This window comes from Ovis aries, chromosome 3 (assembly GCF_016772045.2).
Source record: "Ovis aries strain OAR_USU_Benz2616 breed Rambouillet chromosome 3, ARS-UI_Ramb_v3.0, whole genome shotgun sequence".
Classification (NCBI taxonomy): Eukaryota; Metazoa; Chordata; class Mammalia; order Artiodactyla; family Bovidae; genus Ovis; species Ovis aries.
Window position 1 is genome coordinate 5,128,772 of NC_056056.1, and position 24,745 is coordinate 5,153,516.

Below are 24,745 nucleotides of genomic sequence, written 5' to 3' on the forward strand. Positions count from 1 at the left end.
AGGGAAGATCCTCTCGGGCTTTGAGGACCATTGTGAGGACTTTGACTATCATCCTGAGGGCAACGGCAGGTGTTGCAGTTCTGAGCTGAGCAGTGAAACCATCTGACTTCAGTTTTCCTAGGCTTTCCTGATGGCTCAGCAGGTAAAGAATCCACCTGCAACGCAGGACACGCAGATGTGGGTTCAATCACTGGGTTGGGAAGATCCCCTGGAGGAGGAAATGGCAACCCATGGACAGAGGAGCCTGGCGGGCTCCAGCCCATGGGGTCGCAGAAGAGTCGGACGCGGCTGAGCGCGCGCACACAGGATCAGTCCGTTGTGCACGTCGGGGAATAGAGAAGCGCTGCTGGAAGCTGGAGCGGGGTCCGGAGAGCTGCTGGCGACGATGCAGGGCTGGTGGGTCTGACGGATTTCAAAGATTGGGACTAACAGGGTTTCCTGACCGCTTGGATGAGTTGTAAGAGAGAAGGGGGAGCCAAGAGGGGCTTCACGGTTTCTGGCCTGAACCCCTAACTCTGAGAATGGAGTTGCTGTGGGGGGTGGTCAGGAGTTCAGGCAGAAGTACATTTTAGATCTCCAAGTGGAGATACTGAGCGGAGAGTTAAGTATGCAAGTCTCCAAAGGAGAGAGGGCTGGATTAGAGGTATGAACTTGGAGTTTTGACATAAAGATGGCATTTAAAGCCGCTGGGCGAGCTCCCTAAGGGAGTGAGCCTTGATGGGACGTGGAACCAGGGCAGAGGCAGAGGTGGAGGACGCTGGTCCTCAGGGCCGCCTTCTTGGTTCTCACCCTTCCTGACAGTTGGGTGAGCTTGCCTTGGATTCCCAGGAGACTCCTTACTCTTATTTATCTTGCGTGCTAAGTTGCTTCAGTTGCTTCTGACTCTGTGCGACCCTATGGACTGCAACTTGCCAGGCTCCTGTTCATGGGGATTCTCCAGGCAAGAATACTTGAGTGGGTTGCTGCACCCTCCTCCAGGGGATCTTCCTGACACAGGGATGGAAGCCTTGGCTCTTAAGTCTCAGCTGCGTTGGCAGGTGGGTTCTTTACCGCTAGCACCACCTGGGAAGCTTTTATTTCCCTTAAACCTTTCTTTTTACATGAGCGTGTTTCATGTACTTTCTGTCCCTTGCTACCAAAAGAGCCAGGGCTGAAGGCGGTGTCAGCCCCCTTTAGAGGAAGGAAGCAGACCCAGAAGTTAAACTTACTGCAGGCTTTACCCAGTGACCTAACTGGGATTCATGTCTACATCCCTTTGGCTCCAATGTGTGCAAAGTGTGTGGGGTCCCCTTGTCGTTCCTGGGCTACTGCTGATGGCTACTGCGCTGTGGGCATTGATTGGCGTGATTTGAATGATGTAAATTGTCTCTTGCAAATCAGGAGGTGGGGTGAATCCCCCCACCCCCACCCCCACCCTGGGATGAGACTGAAATTCGCTTGAGTTTTAAATCTCAGGAGTCCCAATGTGGTGAAAGGAATTGAAGCATTGAGTGGATAGTTTGTGGATTAATTTCTCTTTTCACTTTCTATCATATGTTTGAGCACCTGCTATGTGAGATGCTGTGACGCACAAATGCTTCCCAACCTGAATTCTGATTTGGCAGAATTCAAATGGCAGGCTGACAGATGCTATGAAGGAGCAGAGCTGAGGTCTGGAAGGTTAAGTCAGAGTTAGCCAGCTGAAACAAGCAGGGCCTGTGGGTGGGGCTGGGTGGGGACACGACCCTGTGGATGAGGAAGCACCATGGAAAGGCCCCGAGGCCATGGTCTGGGGGTGGCGAGGGGCCACTCACATGTCCCTCTTCAGCCAGAGCCTTGAGTTGAAGAGCACTGACGAGCGGGAGACATTCATCGTGTCGAGTGGTGTGTGTGTGTCTGTCTGTGAAAGAGATAGTGAGAGACTGGATGCGTGCTTGAAGACGACCCTGACTTTGGTGCAAGAAAGTACTGGAACAGGCAGGAGTGGACTCGGAGGCTGAGTCAGTTGTCCCCACAGGCGGTGGCTGCTGGACGAGGGCGGTGGCGGTGGGACAGAGCCCCTGGCTGCTCGGAAAGGGAAATACGCAGGCCTTGGCGGTGGCGGGTCTGGGGATGACAGGGTGGAAGCAGTTGGAGGACGGCCAGGTTTAGGGCTCATGTTCATGAGTGGTCGCCATTCACTGAGCTGAGCACAGGAGGAAACCCACTGTTGTTTACTTGGTTTACATGGAAACTGAACTGTGGCTTTCTCTATTTTTATTACCATAGGAGTCAAAACCACTGATTGCAGGTGTTTGCAAACTCAGACTAATTGACTCAGTTCTCCCCAAAGTTCTTGATTTATGGGATTTGGGAGCTTTTAAAGGGACTGACTTGGAGAGACAGTGTTCCAAGTCCATCTTGAAGGGCCTGCCTTTTGCCTGGCACAGTGTTGCCAGCACCATCTCCTTAAGGTAGCTCTGCCCCGGGATGTAACCGCACACGTCTTGACCTTCAGAGGGGAGAAGAGACCTGGCTATAGGTCATTTTTACTTCTTTTCATGGGCACTTGGGCTCCTAGTGAGAGTATTTTCCATTTAGAGGTCCCAGGAAGCCTCCCTCCGCGAGGGCCTCGCGTGCTTTCTTGGGGAACTGCTGTGTCGCGTGTGCTCACGTGGGTGGCTGGCACTGGTGCAGGCAGCTGGAAGGGCGCTGCGGGCCAGGGGCTAAGACTCTGCACTCCCAGGGTGGGGGCCCCGCTTCCGTGCCTGCTCAGGGAACTGGAATCGAACCGGGGTCCCCTGCATTGCAGGCAGATTCTTTACCCGCTGAGCTGCTAGGGAAACCCGTAGAGCCCACATGCCACAACTAAAACCTGGCACCGCCAAATAAATATTAAACAGCACCTACTTTTAAGGCTTGGGGTGGAGCGGTCCTGGGATGGATGGCACGGAGGGAGAGGAAACAGGGTCTCCTACTTGGCATTAAGTGTTTACCATCTACGTTTAAGCTGGTTGTCCTTGGCACCAACCTGGGGGCTGGGCAAGCTCTGAGTTCTAAGTAGGAAGGTGGTTGTACAAATGGCTAAAATGTGTCTTTTTTTTTTTTTTTTTTTGTAACTTTTTTGTTTTATACTGGAGTATAGCCAATTAAAGTCCCTCTGTGTGTCGTCTTTCCTCTCAGTTAAGAAGCAGCCAGAACTTCCCTGCAGTCCAGTGGTTAAGACACCACGCTTCCACTGCAGGAGGTACGGGTTCCACCTCTGGTCAGGAGATTCAGATACTGTATGCCACACAACACAGCTAAAAAACTGTGAAAAGAAAAGAAAAATCTGAGTATCACTTCACTTACAACGTTTCAAAACATGAATTCTAAAGGGAGCATAGTTGAGAACAGTGTTCTGGCGGTTGGGGGTGGGGAGGAGGTGAATAGAATTCCCTCTGCAAGACATTCAGTTAGCCACTCAAAAATAATTGGTTATTAATTGATCGTTCTCAAATTTTCCAGTATTTTTAAGAAGCCAGAGGCTAGCAGTTTGTTTTAACATAACTGATACTATTGGTAATTTTATTATCTTGGTACAATTTTGAATCTCAGCAGTCGAAATGTTTTTATATCTTCCTTTTCACCCCCATTCATACCCCATTCATAATTCGACTAAATTCTAGTACAACTGTGTCGTTACGTTCAAGTGCCGTGAATGAGAAGTATCTGGGGCCGAGGAGGCATATCGTGGGCTCCGGCGTTTTACTTCATTCAGCGAATGTGACTGAGAACTTCGAGTGTGTCCTGCACTGAGCAGAGGCCCCTCTTGCTGCCTAGAGGAGGAGATGGGAGGTCGACTCGCCCTGCAGTGCAGAGGAGCTCTGACTCAGCCACCTGTTCTGGAGGTCTAGGGAGGTCAGGAAGCAGCCATTGCTTTACCGCAGGAGCCGAGCTGCTGTGTGTAGACAGTCTGGGCGGTGGCTTGGCTTTGATTTCAGGGCTGCTGTGGCGGTTCTGGGTGCTGGTGCTGCTATGCAGTGGGCTTGCATCTCACACAGACAGAGGAGTTGCATCTGAACAAAAGAACAGAAAACAGCAATCGTGCGTAGCCAAGTTACCCTTGAGAATCCCTGTAGGAGGCCAGCAAAGTGAGCTGAACTTTGCGCATGGATCCAGAACGCTGTCTGTCGCTTTAGGCCAGAGGTGTGCAAACCTCTGGGGTCCAGTCCTCGTGGCTCCCTGTTTGTGTGAACAGTTTCGTGGGCACAGCCACGCCCGTTCTTTTTCACGTCATCTGTGCTGCTTTCCCGTGAGGATGGCAGAGTCTAGTAGTGTAACAGACTGTATGCCCCACAAAATGGGAACTACTCAACTCTCTTGCCCGTTAAAGAAGAAGTTTGCTGGCCCTGCTTTAGAGCAAACGGAGAGGCTCATTTTGCGTTTGGGCACCGTGGTCGGCAAAGAGAGCACTGTCACCCTTAAATACCAGGACCCCGTCGGTGAGGTGAGGCGTTCACACCGCGGAAGGCGTGGAGGAGCTTCAGAGACTGTCGTTTGGCCTCTCGGGTCTTGCTTGCCCCTGGGGTCTTTAGCTCGTGGCAGAAATGGAGAGTGGTTGCCTAAAACACTAACCCTCTCCTTTTCCCTCCTCCCTCCCCTCTCTGTTTCTCAAGTGCAAGTAAGTGAATCCATCTGAGCTTAATGGGGCCCCTCATTTGCTCTTTGTGCTTCAGCTGTGGTGGGCCAGTTAGAGAACAGGTTGACTTGACGTGCAGACGATGCACTGCTACTTCCTGAAAAGCCGAAACGATGTCGTCTTTTTCAGAGCTCTCTGTCTGTCTGTCTCTTTTTGGTGTGCTGGGTCTCCGTTGCTGTGCAGGCTTCTCTCTAGCTGCAGAGAGCAGGGCCTCCCCTCTCGTGGCGTTGCAGAGAGCAGGGCCTCCCCTCTCGTGGCGTTGCGGAGAGCAGGGGCTCCCCTCTCGTGGCGTGCTGGCTTCTCGTTGCTGTGGCACCTCCTGGTGCAGAGCACAGGCTCTGGGGCTCACGGGCCTTAGCAGTCACGGCACACAGGCTCAGCGGCTGCGTCTCCTGGGATCGAACCTGTGTCTCCTGCCTTAGCAGGCGGATTCTTTACCACTGAGCCCCCAGGGAAGCCCTAAAATGATGTCAGCTTGATTTCAGTGGAGAACAGTGTTAAGCAGGCGGCGGCGTCTTGACCTGGTTAAGCGTCTTGAACCCAGACCACCACCCCGCCTTTCCATACCGTGTTCACATTGTAGCTGGTGACGCGTTAAGAAACCATTGCTAAGAAACCATTGCCCAGGTGTTAAACCAGTGTTGTTAACATAAATGTTTTGAATTATAAATTTAATTTGATTTTATAATTGTATAGGGGCTATAAGCATGTGGCAGACAGACCCTCAGGTGGCCCTCATGATTGTCTCCTGGTGCTCACAGGTTTTGTCTAATCCTTAAGTGTGAATGGCCCTGCAACTCACTTCTAACCGAGAGAATGTAGCCGAGGCGTGGGGTGTCCCTGTTACAGGAGACTGTCTTTCTAAGGCAGACTAGAGACATCTTCCCTTGCGAGCTTTGGAGAAATCAGAGGCCGTGTGTGTCAAGGAGCTGAGGGTGGCCTCCAGCCTGCACTCAGCCGGAGCTGCGGCCCTTAGTCCGTGGCTGCAGGGAAACTACTTCTGCCCGCTGCCTGAGGGAGACCGGACACAGACCCTTCCCTGGTCAGGCCTCCAGACGAGACATCAACCCTGCCCGCACCTCGACTGCAGCCTTGGCAGAGGGCCCATCTGAGCGGTGCCTGGACCCCGACCAGCAGAAACTGCACACTAATCTATGTGCATGCCTTTGGTTATACAGCAATAGAAAGCCATTATACTACAGAACATAGGCGTTTACACCACTTTTTATTGGTTCATACTTAGCATTATAAAAATCCAGGTGAGTCCTGGGAATCTGCAGCCGGTTTTTTCCTTCTCAGAAGTTGTCCTTAAGTTATTGGGTCACTTGACAGAATTGGGAATAGTGACTTAGATAACAGTGTTGTATCTGTGTTAAATTGCATGAAGCTGGTCCCTGTGCTGCAGTGATGTGGAGTATATCCCTGTTCTCAAGAACTGCTCACTGGAGTATTTCAGGGACCCACTGATGTGTGACACTCAGGTGGTTCAGAAAGATTTGCATATGTGTCAAGTAAACAGATGTGTTTGTGTAGTATTTCCCCCTGCTTGCTTGCTTGCTTTTTTTTTTTTAAGGCTTGTTTATGGCTGTGCTGAGTCTTCACCGCCGTGCAGGCTTGCTTTAGTTACAGAGAGCACAGCTGCTCCCCACTGTGGTGTGGCGACTTCTCTCTTTGTGGAGCACGGGCTCGAGCGCCCGGTAGTCGCAGCTCCTGGGCTCTGGAGCGCAGGCTCAGTAGTTGCGGTGCAAGGGGGTCAGTTGCCATGCAGCACATGGGATCTTCCTGGCTCAGGGATCAAACTGGTGTCCCCTGCGTTGGCAGGCAGAGTCTTCCCTGAGTCACCAGGGAAGCCCCTCCCCCCTGTTTTTAAATATAAAGGCAGAGGAGCTCTAGGAGGCCTTCCCTCTTAGGGTACAGCATTTTGCCGTTTGTTGTAGCGTTTGCATTTCCTGTGTGTAATACCTCCCGAGGCGAAATAGACGCTAAAATTTCACTTGGTGTTTGCTATTGTTTTGCCCTAGCCAAAGAGGCCAGAAGTTGTGGGACCCCTAGGGATGTGGTTACTTGTGTAAGAGAGTTTAATTCTCTCATACGTGAATACATATTCTTTCCTTTTTAACAGTAACCCTTTGCAGGGGGTGCTATTGCTTGTCTCCCTTTTGCTAGCAAGGATGTTAAACTAACGTCCAGGTTTTCAGAGCTACTTAGTGGTGGAGCCAGGCTTGACCGCAGCCTTGTCCCTGCCTGGTTACCACCAGACTTCAGCCCGAGGGCTCCTCCCGCTGCTCTCCTCCTCAGGTGGTCCGGAAAAGCAGGCCGATCACACGACCCCAGAAGCAGTTCGCCTCCTGAGGGCATGTCTGGGCTCAGCCCAGTGAGCTTTGTCTCCAATCCTCTTCTTGCCTCACCCGGCAAATCCAAAAGTGGTCCTGCAGTCATTTATGTGGTCTAACAAGGTATTTCTGGCAGGACCCCAATAAGAGACGTCCTGCTCAGGATATTGCTGTGGTCACGGTGGAAGGGATGGACACTTCGCACGGGCTGACCTCGGGCATGTCCTCCCTGGAGTCCACCTCAGCTTCCAGGGTGCCACGATCCATCCATCCTTCATACCACTGCCTGCGTGCCCCCTTCTTGTCCAGGGGTGAGGTTTGGGCCCAACTTCCCCTTGAGCCTCAGTGGGGTTCCCACTCCCCACACTTGGGCCGTTTTCATGTCCACTCTTTTCTGTCAGTGCTGTTCCCCCATCTGAAGGACCCCCGACGTCTGGACCCATCTTATGCCTGCTGCCCTCTTTGCCCTGCTCCTGTCCTTCCAGACCTGTCCGCTTCACCTACCAAAAATGGGGGACAGTGGTAAAGCCAAACGTCCAGCCCCACTGTGTCATCTTGGCCGCCTGCCTGAATGTGGGGCGCTTTGAAGAGAGCTGCTCGGAGGAGGAAGTGGGTGCAGGTTCTCCTCCCCCAGCCTCCGTGGGGGCCGGCCTGCAGATGGCACCTTCTGATTGGGTTTCTTTTCACCCAGAGTCCCAGCTCGCCCTGGGAGTGCTGAGAGTCCTGGGGCAGGCCTTAGTCATCAGGCCTGGGACCGCGCTGAGGGTAGGCCTCGGACTGCCATCTGATTTCTGCCAAAAATAGGTGAGGAAAGAGCCCATTTCCATTAAGGTTTTTAAGGTTATTTCTGTATTAAGCTGGAGCTCCTGAAAGCAACACACCAGGCTGTGTTAGTAGCTTACATTCCTCAGAAGTGTCTTCACCAACAGAAAGTTATTGGGTTATTGATTTTTTAACAGCAGATATTAAGTGGTAGTATGAGGAGCATTGTAGATCTTGTAAATCCAAGACTGAAGACTCAATTCACGGTGCTCCTTTACATCCCCTTTAAAATTCTTTCTAGAATGTTGTACCAGGAAAAGGACCTCTCGTCTGTTGAGCTGGTTGATTTTCTCTGGATGGTCCAAAGCTCACCCAGCTTTTTTGCCTTTTTACCTTGGCTGCTAGGAGATTTAAGAACCAGATGATCTCGGCTCAGTCACAGAAAATACTGTGTTCCAAGCTTTTGAGTATGTTCTCTTTTAAACTGTCTTATTAGTTACGTGTTTAGTGTTGCCTAAATAAATACCTGCCTGGGAAGAGTTGCTTTGTTCCTACTTCTGCGTAGAAGCAGCAGTGGCTGTTAATTATTAGGTACAGGTTTTAACTAATGGAGAGGAGAGCTTGTAGGCCCGTGGCACACCCTGCGTAAGATCTCTGACTTCTGCTTCTGCTCTGGGGTCAAATCCTGTGATGTAATTCGATTGAGTAGGCCCCTGGAGCGCATCTGTGGGCTTGGTGCAGCCAGTGTTGAAGACGAGGTCTGCAGCATCTGGGCTGTTTGTCTGCCTTCTGACCAGGTGTCATTCCACCTCCCTGTTCCCTTGGACCAAGCGGAAAGGAAAAAGAGCTCCTGGCACATGCTTTTAGCAGGACCCTTAGGCTTAAGGTGGGGTCTTCCCTTGTGGCTCAGCTGGTAAAGAATCCGTCTGCAATGTGGGAGACCTGGGTTCGATCCCTTGGTTGGGAAGATTCCCCTGGAGAAGGGAACAGCTACCCACTCCAGCATCCTGGCCTCGAGAATTCCATGAACTGTAGAGTCCATGGGGTCACAAAGAGTCAGACACGACTGAGCGACTTCGACTAGGCGTAAGGGAAGAAGCTTATTTTAGTTGTTTTTAATGTCATGGTAGTTGGGTTTCGTCTTTCCCCTAGGGTAGAGCATTTCAGCTTTTGTTTTTGTTTTTGCGTTTCCTGCGTATACCTCCTGAAGCAAAATGGACTGCTAAAAATGCCACTTGGTGTTTATTTGTGCCTAAAATAAAATAAAGACTTGTAAACACTGTGAGTCACTAAAAGAGTTTTAGGAGGGAAGAAATGTTATCTCTGTTACTCTTTTCTATCCTTCAAGAAATTTTCCCCTGGATTTCCTGTGCTTATTTTGTAGTTGGACATGACATAATCCAGTTCTTTCCTCAGTAGCCATACAGTAACATTTTATTTGCTGGCACCTTGCATCTCTGCTTGTATGCACAACACTTCATTTTTTAAAGCGTAGTCAGTTTTGGAGGAAGATTGTGGTTAAAGAGGAAAGTTGCTGGAAAATAGGGTTGTGCTGCTGATCCAGCACAGTACTGGGAAGAAGCCCTGTGCACATCCACCATGCACGCTGTAGAGCCTGCTCACCTGCCTGCTTGCCCGCCCCAGAGTGCACTTGGTCTTGCTCCCCAGGCGGCCCCTAGCACACAGTAGATGCTCTGTGAGCGTTTTTTGGATCCATGAAGTCCGTAGCTTGGCAGGTGGGAAAAGGGTAAAGAAGAGTGGTCTTATAAAGCAGTGAAGAAGGAAGGGGAATCAGCTGCGCCTGTGGTTCTCAGACTCGGTGAGCATCAGGATCCCGTGGAAGGCAGCTAAAGCGCACTGCTGAGCCCACCCCCAGAGCCCCGACTCTGTGGGCGCGGCTGCTGTGCCTGGTGGGTCAGGGCCCGCTTTTGAGAACCATTATCTAGGCGGATTGCCCTTGTTTTCCAGAGGAGACAAGAGATTTGAAGAAGCTGCGCCTTTTACCCCACTGAGAAAACTAATTAGCGGCAGAGCTGGCATGAAAGCCAAGCCCTTCTCCCCGCTTCTGATGCCCAGGAGAGAGAGACGCACTCCGGCGCCTCTGAATCGGCAGACCGCTCTGGCGACCACATTCCCCAGTGTCTTTCTTAGGAAGAAGGACAACTCTGGGTAGAACCAGAGGCCAAGAGATGTTGTTCCAGATATTTGTTAGTTACTCTTGCAAAAGTGCCTGTGGCAGGTGCCCGTTTGTGAAGGTGTCTGCTGCCCATCAAAGGGGCCGTTTGTTTGGGAGCTGAGGAGAGGCCTCGCGTCATTACCGGGTGTGTCCTTAATGTCTCTTGAGTGTCTGAGAGATGTTAGCACAGCCCTGGTGCCCGGTCAGTTGTGGATGGGACCCTGCCTCCGGGAAAGTTGGCCACCCACACAGGTGGTTTCCACACTGTGTGGTTGGTACTGAGGTTGGAATAGTGGGGCACTTTTTTTGTAATTTATTAAATTACAAAAATTTGAATTATTTTAAGAATAATCTTATAAATTATAATCTAAAGTTGACTTACGGTGTTGTGTTGATTTCTGCTGAAGTGATTCAGTTACACATTTATCTTTTTCTGTACAGTCTTTTTCATATTCTTTGCTATTATGGTTTATCACAGGATGTTGAGTATCGTTCTCTGTGCTGTACAGTAGGACCTTGTTGTTTATCCATCCTATGTATGGTAGTTTGCATCTGTTAACTTCAAGTTCTCAGTCCATCCCTCCCCCACCCCCTCCTCCTTGGCAACCACAGGTCTCTTTCTCTTCTCTATGCCTGGGAGTCTGTTTCTGTTTCACAGGTAAGTTCACTGGGGTCATATTTTAGATTCCACAGATGTGTAGACAGAGATGGTATTTGTCTTTCTGTTTCTGGACGCAGTGTGATCATCTGCGGAACCGTCTTCGTTGCTGCAGGTGGCGTCACCTTACTCTTTTTATGGCCGGGTAACGTTCTGTTGTGCGGGCACCGCATCTTTTTTTCCGTTCACCTGTCGATGGGCGTTTAGGTTGTTTCCGGGTCTTAGCTGTTGTGAATAAGTCATGTACAGGGTTTGATAGGATATTACATGTTGCTGCTGTGGACATAGGAGCGCATGTATCGTCTCAAACCGTTTTGTTCGGACCTGTGTCCTGGAGTGGTGTTCCTGGATCATACAGCAACTCTCCTTTTCAGTTGTTCGAGGACCCTCCAGCCTGTTTTCCACAGTGGCTATGCCGACTTACATTCCCATCAACAGTGTGGGAAGGCTCCCTTTTCTGGAGGAGCACTCTGGATGGACCTCGGAGCTCCAGGGCTCTCTGACGCACAGCCCTTCTCTGCCTCCTCTGGCTGGGATAGGTAATGATGTCTGACAGGCAGCCAGGCTTGAAGCAGAAGCTATTCAGTTTGGGCAGAAAGAGGTTATGGAAGGTGTTTCCTGTGCACACTTTTTCATTTTCCATCACCCTGCCACCTTCTTCCTAGTAGCTTCCCACTCAGAAAGACTCAGTCACTGATAATGCTTAAGGAGGACACTTTGGTGTCATGGTTGAGTCAGCTGGCCGCAAAGTGAGCAGAGTCTGAGTTCAGGCCACTTCCCCAGTCACTGAGTGACTTTGGGCCTAGTTATTTTCTCTGAGCCTTAGTTTCTTCATCTATAAAGTGGTTTTCACATTAATTTCTGGCATAGTGAGTACTCGGTAAACCCTGGGCTATTTTAAGTGAATGCGGTGTGAAACGGGTTGGGTTAGCAGCTGCCTTCAGTTCCTGTTTGCTCCCACGTCCTGTGGCCTCCACAGCCTGCGGACAGGTCGGCCTTGTTGCAGACTTGGATTTTGCCCAGTGGCAATTTGTGTTAAGACAGGGTTGGGGGCTGGGGGAATTCACTTTGTCTAGACAGCAAGACCGCCCGTCCCTTGGTAATGAATCTCTTCGTGGAAAGGAAGGTGGCCTCAGGGTGGCTGGTATCTCACCCTGTTGGGGACCATCTTTAGCTTCTGTAGCAAGTGAAGAAAGCACGCGCTGAGCCCTCTGCTGCGTCACCTGCTGGGAAACGCATTTCCCAGCAGCCTCAGGGGCTTCAGGCTCCCTGATCCGGCAGGACCCATCTCTCCGTACTGACTTTCTGTCGGGTCTCCTGATTCACCTTGACCCTGCCGACCCTGGCCTTCTAAACGTGCCCTGCCCTCTCCCAGGAGCACTTCTCCCCAGAAAGAAAAGGAAAACCTGGCCAACTGCAGTGCATCTTGCAGGCTTCGGGGTAAAGCGCATTCCTTGCAGGATTGAACATGGTTGTCATTGTTGTTCGGTCACTAAGTCCCGACGCTTTGCCACCCCATGGACTGCAGTGCGCCTCGCTCCACTGTCCTCCGCTTCCTCCTGGAGCGTGCTGAAGTTCGTGTCCATTGCGCGTGGCTGCCTACCGTGAGAGCGGGCTTTGATGTGCACCTTTCCATGACGCCCTCTGCTTCTCCGTCTTCCACCCTTGTCCCCTGCACCTCCCACAGAAACCGCTCGCACCTGAACCCTGCCTCAGTCCACCTCTGGGAGACCCAGGCCGAGGTGCCCTCATTCTCTGCCTTCCGCTGAGTGGCTCGGGGTTTGGGCCCGGCTTTTGTAGCACTTGTCACCCTTGTAGCGGTGTCTCGGATTGCCCGTCCCCGTTCCCCTCCGGCACTCGTGCCCTGTTTGATACCGCTGCACCCCCGGCCTCGAGGAGTCAGGGTTTGAAAAGCTCTCTGTGCCACATTCCCCTCGCACAGTCATTGTCTCCACGGGGCTCCTCTCCCTCTGAAGAGGAGCGAGGGGGTGGGCTGAGGGTCTGCCGGCAGCCAGCTCAGGCTGGACCTCACTTTGAGGGCACTGTCTTTGGCTTGGGGCCTTACAGCGGGAGCAGCAGGGGCCGTGTTGGGGGACGTTAACCCTCACCAGATGGCTGCCGTCAGTTTGCACCTCTCCAAGCTCCGGCCATGCCCGAGCCAGCAGAGCCGCATTAGTGCCACGGGCCCCACATGGCTCAGGCCCTAGAAGGGGGACATGACGCAGGAGAGAAGTGTTTCCTGACCCACGTGTGGAGCTCCAGAGTCTTTGTCCCTGGGCAGAGGCCCAGAGGGCGGCCTCTCGGGCTGTGGAGAGCTGGCCCAGGGCCAGTTGTACTGTGCAGAGGTGTGAGCTGAGCTCTATGCGGCGGGCTTCTCTAAGTAGATCAGTTTTAAAGCTGAGCAGTGCGCCGTGAGATTGGATGGAAGAGGCTGCCTGGTTCAGCATTCCAGAACTGGCCTCTGCATGGTTGGTTTTGGCTCACCACCTCAGAAATGAATGTTGGAAAATGAATGTTGGAGATAACGTGGGAGCCCCGTACTGCTCGGCTGAAGGCTGAGCAGTTCAGGACACACAGTTCCATGCTAGTATTTTTGTTTTGATGAGAAATTTAAAAACACTATTCTCAGCCTCTACCACAAAGAGGACAAAAATACTGTTATTGCAAAGAAACTAAATCTGTTTTGACCCCTTCTCTGTGGTGGTGTTTCAGTTTGTAAAGAAAGTTGGAACCAAAAACATTTGAAAAGGTGGCCTTAAAAATGTGCCAAACCTTCTGCAGCGTGTAGGCCCATTTACAGATTCAGTCCACTGATTTTTGCACAGTTTGCAAACATATCCACGAGTTTTTTGGAAGCTGTGTATTTGTACTACAGTGCTTAGTTCTGAGGACGTCGTGGCTGGCAGACACCGGTTGCAGAACAAAAGCTGTCTTTTAGGAGATTTAAGTCATGATGGCTAAATGATGGACCCACACGTCCTGCAGGAAATGAAGCGATGTGTGTTCCTCTGCAGTCACTTGGTGGCTCTCGGGAGCTTTGGTTGAACACCACCAGACTTTCTCCCGTCCCCTTCACTCCACGGCGCGGGTTTTTGGAGACACAGAGCCTGGGTGACGGGAGCACCCCGCTTGGTGTCACATTGGGATGATCTGTGTTTGGGGAGGCTGGTCCTGGGCACATCCCTTTCCTTGCTCTCCGGGAAATAGGAGGTTTCCCATCTTAAATGTAAAATGCGGCTTTCAACTTAAAATGTGCCTGCACTTTAGAGACTAAAGATCCTTCACTTCCATGAGAGAAACAATGCATTCACGGGCAGGGGCAGTGTGGAGTGAAGACCTGACCTCCAGCCTCAAGGGCTGAGCAGCGTGGGGGCCTGTCACCCCAGCCCTGACTGTCACTCAGACCCCCCAGCCTGTCTCCTTTCAGCTTGCTTCTAACTGCAAGTGCAGGTGTGTGTAGGTGTCTTGTTTATACCTTGTTAGACCAGTACCCTGTCTTCGGCCCACCTCTCTACCCTCTTGAGAATCAGTGTCTTAGAACAGTTTACTTGAGGGCAGAGAGACATCCGCCAAAGTAAATGCCCCCTGTCAGGAACCACGGCATTATTAACGGAAGGAAGAGCAACGAAGGATCGCTGTGGTCCACCAGTTCTGGGTGGAACATGCTTTCCCAAGAGCTCTGCGCGTGGCTGCTCCCGTTGTGTTCATTGGCTTGCTCGTGCTCTGACTCGCCGTGCAGCCAAGGAGACCTGGCTCAGCCCGAGCTGCTTGCTTGGGAGAGCTGGTTGGGATTCGTCAGCTGAGACTGGTGGTCGGGCCCCTCCCCTAGGCTTCAAGGCTGCGCCAGTGTTGATACAGCGTTTATCAATCTTTGTCCCCATCCGGAGGGGCTTGTCCTGAGGCATGTTCTGAGATGAGACCCTCCCCTTCTGTCAGAGTCAGGGGTCCACCTGCCTGTGTCACTTCCTGTGTGCACTTGGCCCTGCTGGGCTTGCTGTCCACCCCTCGCATTCTTTGGCCCATGATTTGGAGTTTCTTAACAGCTTCACTGTTTTCCCCCAGACCTTCATCCTCAAACGCCGTGCTTCTCAAACTTGAGCATGCTGCAGCGTTACCTGGAGGACTGGCTGAGCCCTAGCCCCTGGGTCCCTTCCCTAGAGGGCCTGCCCCCACGAGGTCAGGGCTGCGTGCAGAGCCCACCTTCTGAGCAGCTTCAGGCCAGGGAAGTGCCACCGTCTGCCCCACTGTCCTCCCCCCAATTCTTCACGCTCGGGAGACTGAGAATCACCTCAGGGGATTGAAAAGTGAGAGAAAATTGAAGACATTCGGGTTTTTTATATACTCTGTGTACTTGATCACAAAGTAAGACGCTTCTTACTGTGCCAGGTGGTCAGAAAAGCCTGCGCACTGCTGACCCCTCCACGTCAGAAGTGACGCACCTGTTGGCGCTGCCCCGGTGCCTGGTTCTTAGTCCCAGACCTCGGTCGGGGAGCTCAGCCACAGTCCTGGCTATGTCTGGTCCAGACTAGCTTTGTGGTCTCGATGGCCCATACAGGACCCCGAGCCATAGCTTCTCTCTGTCCTAGTTAGAGAGTTTTCCTGCCCCGGGCTCCCCAGGGAGTGGGATCTTCAGCATCTCAAGTTGGTCATAACTGAAATAAGTCTCAAGAAGCATTTAGCCGTACTGTCTGCAGTGGCCTCAGATGGTTTGTATCACATTTTATGCTTTCATCCAGGAAATTGGTTTGGGGACCTCCCAGTGGGTTGTGACCTGAGTAATCGTCAGCAGGAGGGATCGGCCACGTGTCTGCCCTCCCACCCCGTGTGGCCAGGGCTTACTCAGTTCCTCTCACACCCAGGTCAGCCCTCATCCCTTTGCACTTTTCACACTGAAGTGTGCATGTCTTCTAGGCTTACAACTCCAGGGCTTCCTTCCTCAGAGTTGCGTGGGTCTCTTAGGAAGTAAACCCCTTGTCTCTTCAGCAGTTGTCTCTCTCTGCTGTGTGTTGGAGCCCTGCGTGTATGGCTGTACTTCCTTGTTCGCTTGTAAACTACTCAAGGGCAGGGCCTCCGTTCCTGTTAAACCACAGACCCGCTGTGGGACCAAATGCCCAGCATCTGGCTGTGGGAGGACTGCGCTGTGCACAGGGCCAGGGCCTGGACTCGGTGTTCAGCCTGGTTTCGGCGGAAAAGTGAGTCTTGCTTGCGAACAGCTGACTTTGGGACCACAGGTCTCTGCCTTCTCCTCCCCATACGGCCTGTGTGTGCTCTTCCTCCCAGGCTGCCAAGATAGAGGCCTGCAGACAATTGGCAGGAAGCTGCCTCCTGTGCAAAGATTTGGTCCTTTAAAAAGAGCTTCAATTCTAGGAGACTTCAAGGATACGGCTGCTGAGGGAGGACAGGGGAAGATGAGAGTCCGTCTCAAAGAATGCACACTGTCTCCTGCCTTGAGGATTCTAGAATGAGACAACTGGAGTTTCCCTAAAGGCACTCACTAGGGTGGGGTAGGGTTGGTAGAGTTCTGAGTAAGAGAGAGAATTTGGGGAGAGAGGAATGTCGTTTGGCTGCGTCCAAGATCCAGGGAAGGGGCCGGCGCCACTGAAGAGCTGTCTTTAAAAGTACATATTGTGAGGCCATCTGTTATTTATCACAGACCATAAAGGTATAACTTCCGTGAGAACTGGGAGGCCTTCTTGATTTCAGAAAATCCCCTTGCAGCACTTTCTAGCCAAATGTTGGCAACTCCAGCAATCACTGAAATACGAGTTCATCAGTAGCTGTTGGTTAAAAACAGTGTGTCACTTCCACCCATAATCCTGCCTCCCAAGAGGAAAGAGTCAGTGTGTATGACTTGGGCTAAGAAACCATGCCCAGGACCCTCACCAAGGGCATCTTACTCAAGAGCTGGCATGGCCAAGAGCCCTTTGATGCGATGCTCCAAGTGAGCTGCCTGAGTCCTGGTCTCTTCCAGAGGGTGTGAATCACTTTTTCAAGGGGAACTGGCTGGCCTGAAAGTCTTTTCTGCTGCTCTTGTGGTGACTTGCTTCCCTGGTGATCAAAGCTGTGAATACATCTAATAAACAGCGTTATTTGCTAGGCTCTGGCTTAAAAAAAGAGGAAGAGGAGCCCACGCTGAGTCGGAAGCCGGGCGGGGGGCGGGGGGGCGAGGGTGGGGAGGGTGTGGTGGAGAGCGGTGCGTACTGGCGAGCACGGGGCCCTGCACCCATGGGCACCGGCTTGTTCCCCACGGGCACACGCGCCCGCCTGCCTCTGAACCCGGGCTCTGCTTCATCTGGGCTGTCCTGAGGGGTCTTACTTCTCTCTCTCTGAGTTTGGAGGCCGTGAAGCTGCTCTAGGACCACGTCTAGTCTGTCCCTTGTTCCTCAGCCTCCGTCTCCCACCCTGGAGGATCCTCTGTGGAGCGCCTCCATCATGCACACACTCCGACTGCAGGAAATGGACCCGGCGGCTGCTGCCACCCTCCCTGGTGTTTACAGTCCCTGCACACGGGCACCCGTACATTAGACCAGACACAGACTGGGTTGGATTTCAGGCTCTGAGTTGATGAAATTCTGGCTTTGACTAGACTACCCTGACTTCAGATTATCAAGGCCACTCAGAGCCTCCAGTGGGCAGTGAGACCATCTGCAGCTGCCATGGCTCACGAGCAGAGGGTGGGGGCGTGTCCCAAGCACTGGAACTGTCTTCCGTTCTAGGCTTCTTCGCATTTTTACCTGCTGTGCTTAAGTTGTCCCCTGAGGAAGAGAAATGACTGGAAGCAGTTAATACTTTTCCAGCCGCTGCTGAGGAGGGACCCTGGACCGCCTTTGTTTGGGAGGCCTGGGCTCTAGGCTGGCGGGAGAGCAGTTCCCAGGCCTCGGCGGCGTCTGTCAGGACCGGGATCCTTGCTGGCGCCCAAGCTTCCCATCCCTCACTTGGCAGCGGGGCCTCTGAGGCGGGGTAGCCGGGACCACCTTGGTCCCCACCCCCAGAGGCTGGGGTTGATCTGAGCTTGATTTGGAACATGTGGAGCAGAGTAGGGTCTGGCTTTTTTCCCCATGTGTATATGAACGGACATGATCGACCTTCTTGTGGGAACAGAGCCCTGGAAGCAGCCTGGGGGACGGGAGCAGGGGGCGGGTCTGTCACAAGGTGCTCGTCCCAGTGCCCCTTAGGTTCTAGAGAAAAGGCACTGCCCCCAGGGGGTGAGGGTGATGACCTTCTCCTCTGCTTCGCGCCCGGGCAGCTGGAAGTGCGCCTTCGGAGACGTGGGCATGTTCAGGTCCCTCGGCACCCCTCAGAGGTCTCTGAGGCCTCTTCCAAACCAGCCCCCTGTTTGCTGCCTCTGATGTCTTCCGTCGGTTCCCATGTGAAATGTCCGAAGCCTGTAGGAGAAAGGTGCACCTGAGGAGCCCGCTGGGTGGTTACACAGGGGCCCCGGGTGCCGAGGCACTCCTGCTGGCACCGGGAGCTGCGCCCCGCCCGCCCCCCGAGCGGGCTCTGAGCGGCCTGAAGGGCCTTGCCTGTACTGGGTGTGTCTCCATCCCAGGGCTGCTCGCTGGCCGCACTGAGCCTGAGGCTGGGGGCTTTCTGGAGGGGCGGAGGGGGTCCTGCTCCTCGGCGTGTAAATGTGTGTGACAAGCGGGTGAGCAGCTGAAGGAGGAGGCCTTTGGGCCTGCCCCGCACCCTCTGATGGCACCCTGTCTCTCTGCAGTGATGGAGACGGAAGGCGGCATTCCAGGGGACCCTGTCCCTGTGCTTTCTTCTGTATTTGCCAGCAAGCGATTCCTGCAGCGTCCCAAGCCACAGGCACTTGTGTCTCCCAGCTCCTTCTCTTGTCGTCTGCGAAGCTGAAAAAAAAAGGAACACGTGCTCACTGACAAGTGAAAATGTGTTTCCTATGGAAGTCCAGAGGGTGGCCTGACATGTCGTACGTTTCTGGGGGGGTCCCTGAGCAGGGCCTGGAGCAGCAGGGGGCGGGACGAGAGCCGCCGTCTGTCGCTGCCCGGGCGCCTGCAGGTGCTCCCGTCCCCGCAATGGGCCCGTGCCCCCACTGCTGACCCCTGCTCGGGCTGCCGGGCAGGCCACACAGAGCCGCACGGTAGGCTCTGCGGCCCTTGAGGAGCCTTGTTGAATCCTGAACTGGCTCCAGTCCTAATACGCAAGTTCCTCTGAGGGACAGAGGCTGCTCCAAACAGCTCCACCTAAAGAACAGAGGTGAGGGTGGACCCACGGCCGGGTGCAGCCGGAATGCCGATGGTGTGATGGGCTTTGGCCAGCCTGCTCTCGGCCTGGCGTGCTGACCTGTTTACTCTCCCTCTCCCTTCTGTCTTCTCTAGAAGTCACATACTCTGAAGAAATGACTCATTTACGCCTCTGGAAGTCTCTGAAGCCTGTGGCTTTAAGAATCTCAGAGTCAATTCCAAATAAATAGTCAGTCATAGAAAAGAAATTCTTCCTTGGTACTTGGCGACCCTGGGGACAGGCTGACCTTGAGTGGTTCTCAGTACGAGTTAGGGCTGCAGTCGCCTTGTCTGTGATGCGTGTGTGCATGTTCTGGGGGTAGGGGCAGGGGTCAGGCCCCTGGGACCTGGTCTCCGCGTCTGCCAAGTGGTGCTGAGAACTTGTTCCTCCCTGAGTTAACATGATGATCACCCAGCTTCCAGGAGGGTGTTTAAATGCACCAGCTGCTGATGTTGGGCTCCGGGGAGGGAAGCAGCTCTAAATCTCTCATCTCGTGGGATATCATCCATTATTTGACCTTTTTTTTTAATAATCGGAGTAGGTATGGGGGAAACTGTTCAGCTCCCTCTCTGACAGATCGCTGGCAGGCCCCCCCCACCTCAGAATGTCCTCTCCAGGCTGTTTCACATGCACAAGTTTACCTGGTGGAGGCTGTGGTTTCTGTTGAAGTCCTGAAGGACACTTAGTTACTGAATTCGCCTCTTTACCCACCCACCCCACCCCCAAGTTGCTGGAAGTTGAGCCTCAGACAAATAAAACTATCTAACAGCTCAGCCGATGTCGCCAAGAATCCAGCTCCTCTTCTCATCTCTGCTCTACTTTTTTTCTTTGAATACAGCTTTTTAAAATTAAAGTAAATCACACATGTAGAAAAATACTCAGTCATAAGATAACTCAGTGAGTTATCTCCTCCATTTAAAAATTCTGCTGTGTTAGAACAGACTTCCCTAGTGGGCCAGTGGTTAAGACTTCACACTTTCACCACAGGGGGAGTGGGTTTCCCTGGTTGGGGTGGTTCCACATGCCACAGCGGTATGGGCATTAATTAATTTTGTAAAATCTGCTGTGTTGGAAAAATAGTAATTGCCCATTCAGAGTGGTGAAATTTATCTCAGAACATTTGGGAACAGCAGATGACGTTTATCTGATGTTTACTAGGTGTCAGTACTGTGCTAAGGGACCTTACATGGAGTACTTATCACATCCTCATAACAGCCTCGAGAGGTGAGACAAGGACCATTATTCTCATTTTACAGATGAGAACAGTGAGGCCCCAGTGGGCAGCTAGCTAACTCACAGCTGCACACATTGAGGGGGTGTCACTTATGTCAGAGCTGCGGGTGGTGTGGGAGTAAGTTCACAGGGCTGCCCTTGGCCGTGTGGTGGTCCGTGTCTCTCCTGTTGCCCACATTTCAAAGCAGAGGACATGATGTCACTGCCACCATGTATGTCTGTCCTTGCTCCCTGCTGCCAGAGATAACCAGCCTGCGTTGCTGGGAAGCTGCGGTTGTCAGAAATGTCTTCTGTTGAAAGTCTTCCTCCTCTGCCCTGCTCCTCTTAACTTGCACAGTGAGTTTCCGTAGGCTCTCTGGCCCTGTGCCAGATGGGGGCTTCAGTGAGATCCTGCAGTCCCTCCATGTGGGCAGAGGGCCTCAGAGTCTGGAACACCCAAGCCTAGGGGTGAGAGGGCCCCTCACAGTCAGTCCTTCAGCAAGTGCACCTCAGGGCACATTCCTTGAATCCAGCCTGCCCAAGGTGCCTCCTGTCAGGAGGCCAGTGGACCAGCCCTCCTCACAGGGATGGGGAGGGCCAGCCGTTCCCAGGGCCTCCAGCTGCAGAGGGTGCTGGAAAAGTGTCTGGTCCAGCAAGAGACCACGTTCTGAAGACTCAGTATGAAAGAAAGAGAAGGGTAGAATGTCTTGCCTGATAATTTTTATTTAGTTGTATATTGAAATTATAACATTGTGGATAATTTAATTTGAAACCACATGTGGCTCTTGTGTTTCTGTTGGAGGATCTGTTGTCCTCTGGAGACCTCGAGGGGGAGAGCGACACGTCTGCTTTTTCTCTCACTTCTCCCTGGAAGTAGCTTGAACAGGATTCTCTCAGCCCGGGTGACCCACGCCGAACCAGCACAGCAGAGAAAGCTGTTGGTTGTCTCTGACTCAGCTGACACGAGTCAGTTGTGTCTGACTCGTGTGTTGGTGTTCCTCAGACAATTCCGTTGAAAATCGGCATAGACCATCCCGTCGACACTGCTAAGCAGACACTACTGTCTGGTGTTGGTGGAGTGCAGTAGGTGCCAGCTGTTGCAGAGTTCAGTCCTTGATTCTCCTGTCTTTGTGTTGGAGATGGACAGGGAGGCCTGGCATGCTGCGATTCATGGGGTTGCAAAGAGTCGGACACGACTGAGCAACTGAACTGAGCAATCGTTTATTCACTTTCACTGTGTGCCAGTCTTGGGGCTAAGTGCCAGGCTCCAAAGTGAGGAAGCCTTAGCCTTCGGCCTCAGGGAAGCAAGCGCCTGGTGCCCGTCCTGCCTCGTCCCTGCAGCCGTGGAGGGGAGGGGGGCCCCGTGCTCTTCACCCTCCCCAGCGCGGGGTGTCTGCGCCTTTCTCTTTGTATCCATCCTAGTGTGTAGGTCGCGGCGTTGCTATATGGTTTTAATTTACTGTCTCCTGATGACCATTGGGACTGAGCACCTTATCGTCTGTTTGTTGGCCATTTGGATTTCATCTCTTGCGAAGTGTCTGTTCATTTCCAAGTCGGTTTTTAATCCTGACAGTTACACAAGTAAAGCAGAACCGGTAGCTCTGTCAGATCTGCAGTGAGGCCTGCTGGGGGCGGGGGGCCCAGGCCCGATCTCCTGCCTGCACCCCTGGTCTCGCTCCTCGGCATAGCCCCTGCGGGCCTGCACCCAGCTCAGGGCAGCTGGGCAGCATCCTGGCAGGTGTCCAGTGCTTATGCCCTCTGGCCTGGCAGTGCCTTTTCTAGGAGCCGGTCTCAGGCAGGTACTCAACGGGAGGGTGTTTCTTCCTGTGCTGTTGTTGGAAGAGCAGGAGTTGGGAACCTTCGGTCAGGAGACCGTCTGACCGTGTTGTGGTTTGCCTTCCATCAGGACATTATTCATGCATTAACTGTGCTCATGTGGAGAAATGCCCACAGCATATCACCCAGCTGAAAAAGCCAGTCACAAAAATACTTCAGCTCTGTATGACAAAGACGGGGAGTTATGAGGGATTTTCACCTTCTGTGTTATATATTTTTGCAGTGCTCAGATTTTTAGAATGAGGTGGTCTTAGTTTTGTCACTGATAAAAGGAAAAAGGAGATGCTTGCTATTTCCATTAGTACCCCAAGCAACATCACAGCTATCTGTTGGCTTCCTAACCCGGAGGGTCATGTGAACAGATTCTCATGTCATAAGAGCCTGTGGTGTTGCGGCACTCCAGCAATTATTTTCCCAGTGTTTGAACATGAATAATCCTATGTTACGTAAGAAAGAGGATCTTTTACTATGAAATTGTTGGAAAAAATAAAACATCAGGTTACTTTGCGCTCTGCCAGGCTGATTATTTTTAGCCTTTGCCATGCTGCACGTTGGCAGAGCATTGGTGGTGTTATCACATAACAGCCAGTGGGTGCTGTGGACTGAGCGTCTGCTGTGTATCAGGTCCTCTGCTAAATGCTTGACATGCAGGATCACATTTAACCCTCACAGCAACCCGGGCAGGTGGGTCCTGCGGTTATGCTGGCTCTACAGGCGAGGAGCCCTCAGCGCAGAGGCCGAGCGCGAGTTAAAGCACCAGCTGCCTGACTCCAGAGCCCCCGTCCTGCCAGCCGTGCCCATGACCCGCTCACTCTCACGTGCGTCTTTGCCTGTGCAGTCAGTCTGTACGATTCTAGATTAGCAGGAAGACCTCTTAAAAATGTGAAATCCTCACGTTTAAAATGGTTCTTCCTGATGTCCTCGTGTACTTCTCCCCTCTGGTTGTCCTTTCAACCCATCTGGGAACCAGGGGTATGGGTGCTGGGAGCACACATGTGCTGCCCGGGCTTGTGTGTGGGACAAGCGGGGGTGCTCCCTGGTGCCCAGCTCTGCGCCCTGTGCCATCACGTGAGGGGGAGCTGCCGCCATGCCTCTCAGGGTTGGCTGTATGATCTTGGAGCCGCCTCAAAGTGTCATCGACACTGACCCTGACTTTGTGGTCCTGGGTGGACCTCGCACGGTGCAGATTAGACCTTGTGTGGTCCTCTGTGGTTCTATATAGACTCCCCAATGCGAGGCGGACTTAAGCCCTGACAGGGACGCTGCTAAGTTGGGGTCCCAGCTGCTACAGATGACGTCTGAAAGGCCACTGGGCAAGTGCATTTGTCAGCAGCAAGGAGACAGCCGTTCAGTATGGCCAAGGGGTACATTGAAAGCTCAAGGATGATACAGTGACGCCTGGCAGACTGCTTGGAAGAAGCTGGTTTGGCCCTGGTGTGCTTTTGGTTTGGGTTGAGATGTGATTCCGGGAACAGGCTGCGTGCCTCTCCTTCAGTCTCCCTCTGGATGGAGAAGGGCGTCTGTCTCGCAGCCCGCCTGCAGCTCGTGGCGGCCCCTCAGGGCAGCGCTGCTCTCCGTCACGTCACGCTGTCTCTGCGGAAATTGACTGTGAGATCATGTAAGCGTTCTTCCTCTGGAAGAAATGACTCACAGGTTTGTCATTGGGAGTTCTTGACCCTCCTTGGTGTAAATGCCGTACCGAGCAGTAGTTGGGCTTCCCTAGTAGCTCAGCAGTCAAGAACCTGCCTGCAATGCAGGAGAGGCAGGTTTGATCCCTGGGTCAGGAAGATCCCCTGGAGGAAGGAGGAATGGCAACCCCCTCCTTGGGATTTTCTTGCCGGGAAAATCCCATGGAGAGGAGCCTGGCGGGCTACAGTCCACAGGGTCGCAAGAGTCGGACACGACCAAGCACACACATACACGAGCAGTGGCTGAGGGTGTGTTTTCTTAAGTTCTGTCCGCGACCTTCAAGGTTGTTCCAGCAAATTTGATAGACCACAGTAAGACACTCCAGCTGTGGCTCTTCCACATGCAGGGGGACGTTCGTTTCCTTGGTTAGGTGTGGCCCTCTCACAAGGTGTGCAGGTCTGGCAAGCCCAGGTCCTGGTGGCTGTGGCGCTGCAGGGGGGGAGGCGGGCGCTTGGCTGTGCTTGTGGGGCCGCAGAGAGGCCCAGACCCCCTGGAGGTCGCTTGGCCGCAGCCCTCAAGTGAGGTGTGGTGTGTACTCTAGTCCAGCAGCTCTTGCCACAGAGGCTCTCGCGGGTGTTCCAGGAGGCATGTACGAGAAAGGTCAGAGCAGTGCTGTTAATAGAAGCAAACACACCAGAAATGACCCAGCGTTCACTGACAGGAGAGTGGACCAGCAAAAGCGGCGTGGCAGAAGAGAGGGACTGCACAGGACCGAAAGCGAGAGCCCTTCCGTACACGCCACCTGGTTAAATGTCAGACCTGCCACCGAGTGAGACAGCAAGAACAGAGGAGTAGTCACAGTATAATGTCACTTAAGTTGGCTTCACAAACCTACTCTACTTACAGATCTAAACTAGCATAAAAAGTAAGGTGTGATGAGCACACAATTCAGGATCCCAGCTACCCATTGTCGGGCAGGAAGACACCATCACGACGGGCGTGTGGAGGGGGTGCTGGGGTTGCCAGCGTTCTGCTTCTTGAGCCCCGCTGTCTGGTGGGGCAGCCGCCAGCCTCTCGCGGCTGTTTCTCTACATTCCAATAAAAACTCAGTTTCTTGGTCACACAAGGCACATTCCAAGTGCTTGGTAACCTCAGGTGGCTGTCATGTTGGGCGGTGTGGACAGGGAACGTGTCCGTCATTGCCGGAAGTTCCGTTTGGTGGGTGAGGTCACTGGATGCATAGATTTCATTCCTTC

General features: G+C 52.9%; 1 protein-coding gene across 13 annotated transcripts in view; it reads left to right on the top strand.

Moving 5' to 3' along the window:
• RAPGEF1 (Rap guanine nucleotide exchange factor 1) overlaps window positions 1-24,745 on the top strand; it is a 136,521-nt gene that overhangs the window by 42,033 nt on the left and 69,743 nt on the right. For 3 of the 13 annotated variants that reach the window (XM_060411654.1, XM_060411658.1, XM_060411655.1), the window contains exon 1: window positions 22,516-22,678. The exons of 9 other annotated variants lie outside the window; for them this stretch is intronic. In XM_060411654.1, the coding sequence (XP_060267637.1) occupies window positions 22,660-22,678 (19 nt within the window). In that variant the 5' untranslated portion in view covers window positions 22,516-22,659. Of the gene's footprint in view, window positions 1-7,688; window positions 7,777-22,515; window positions 22,679-24,745 lie in introns of those variants that run through there. One more of the 13 variants, XM_042248037.1, reaches the window with a different exon arrangement.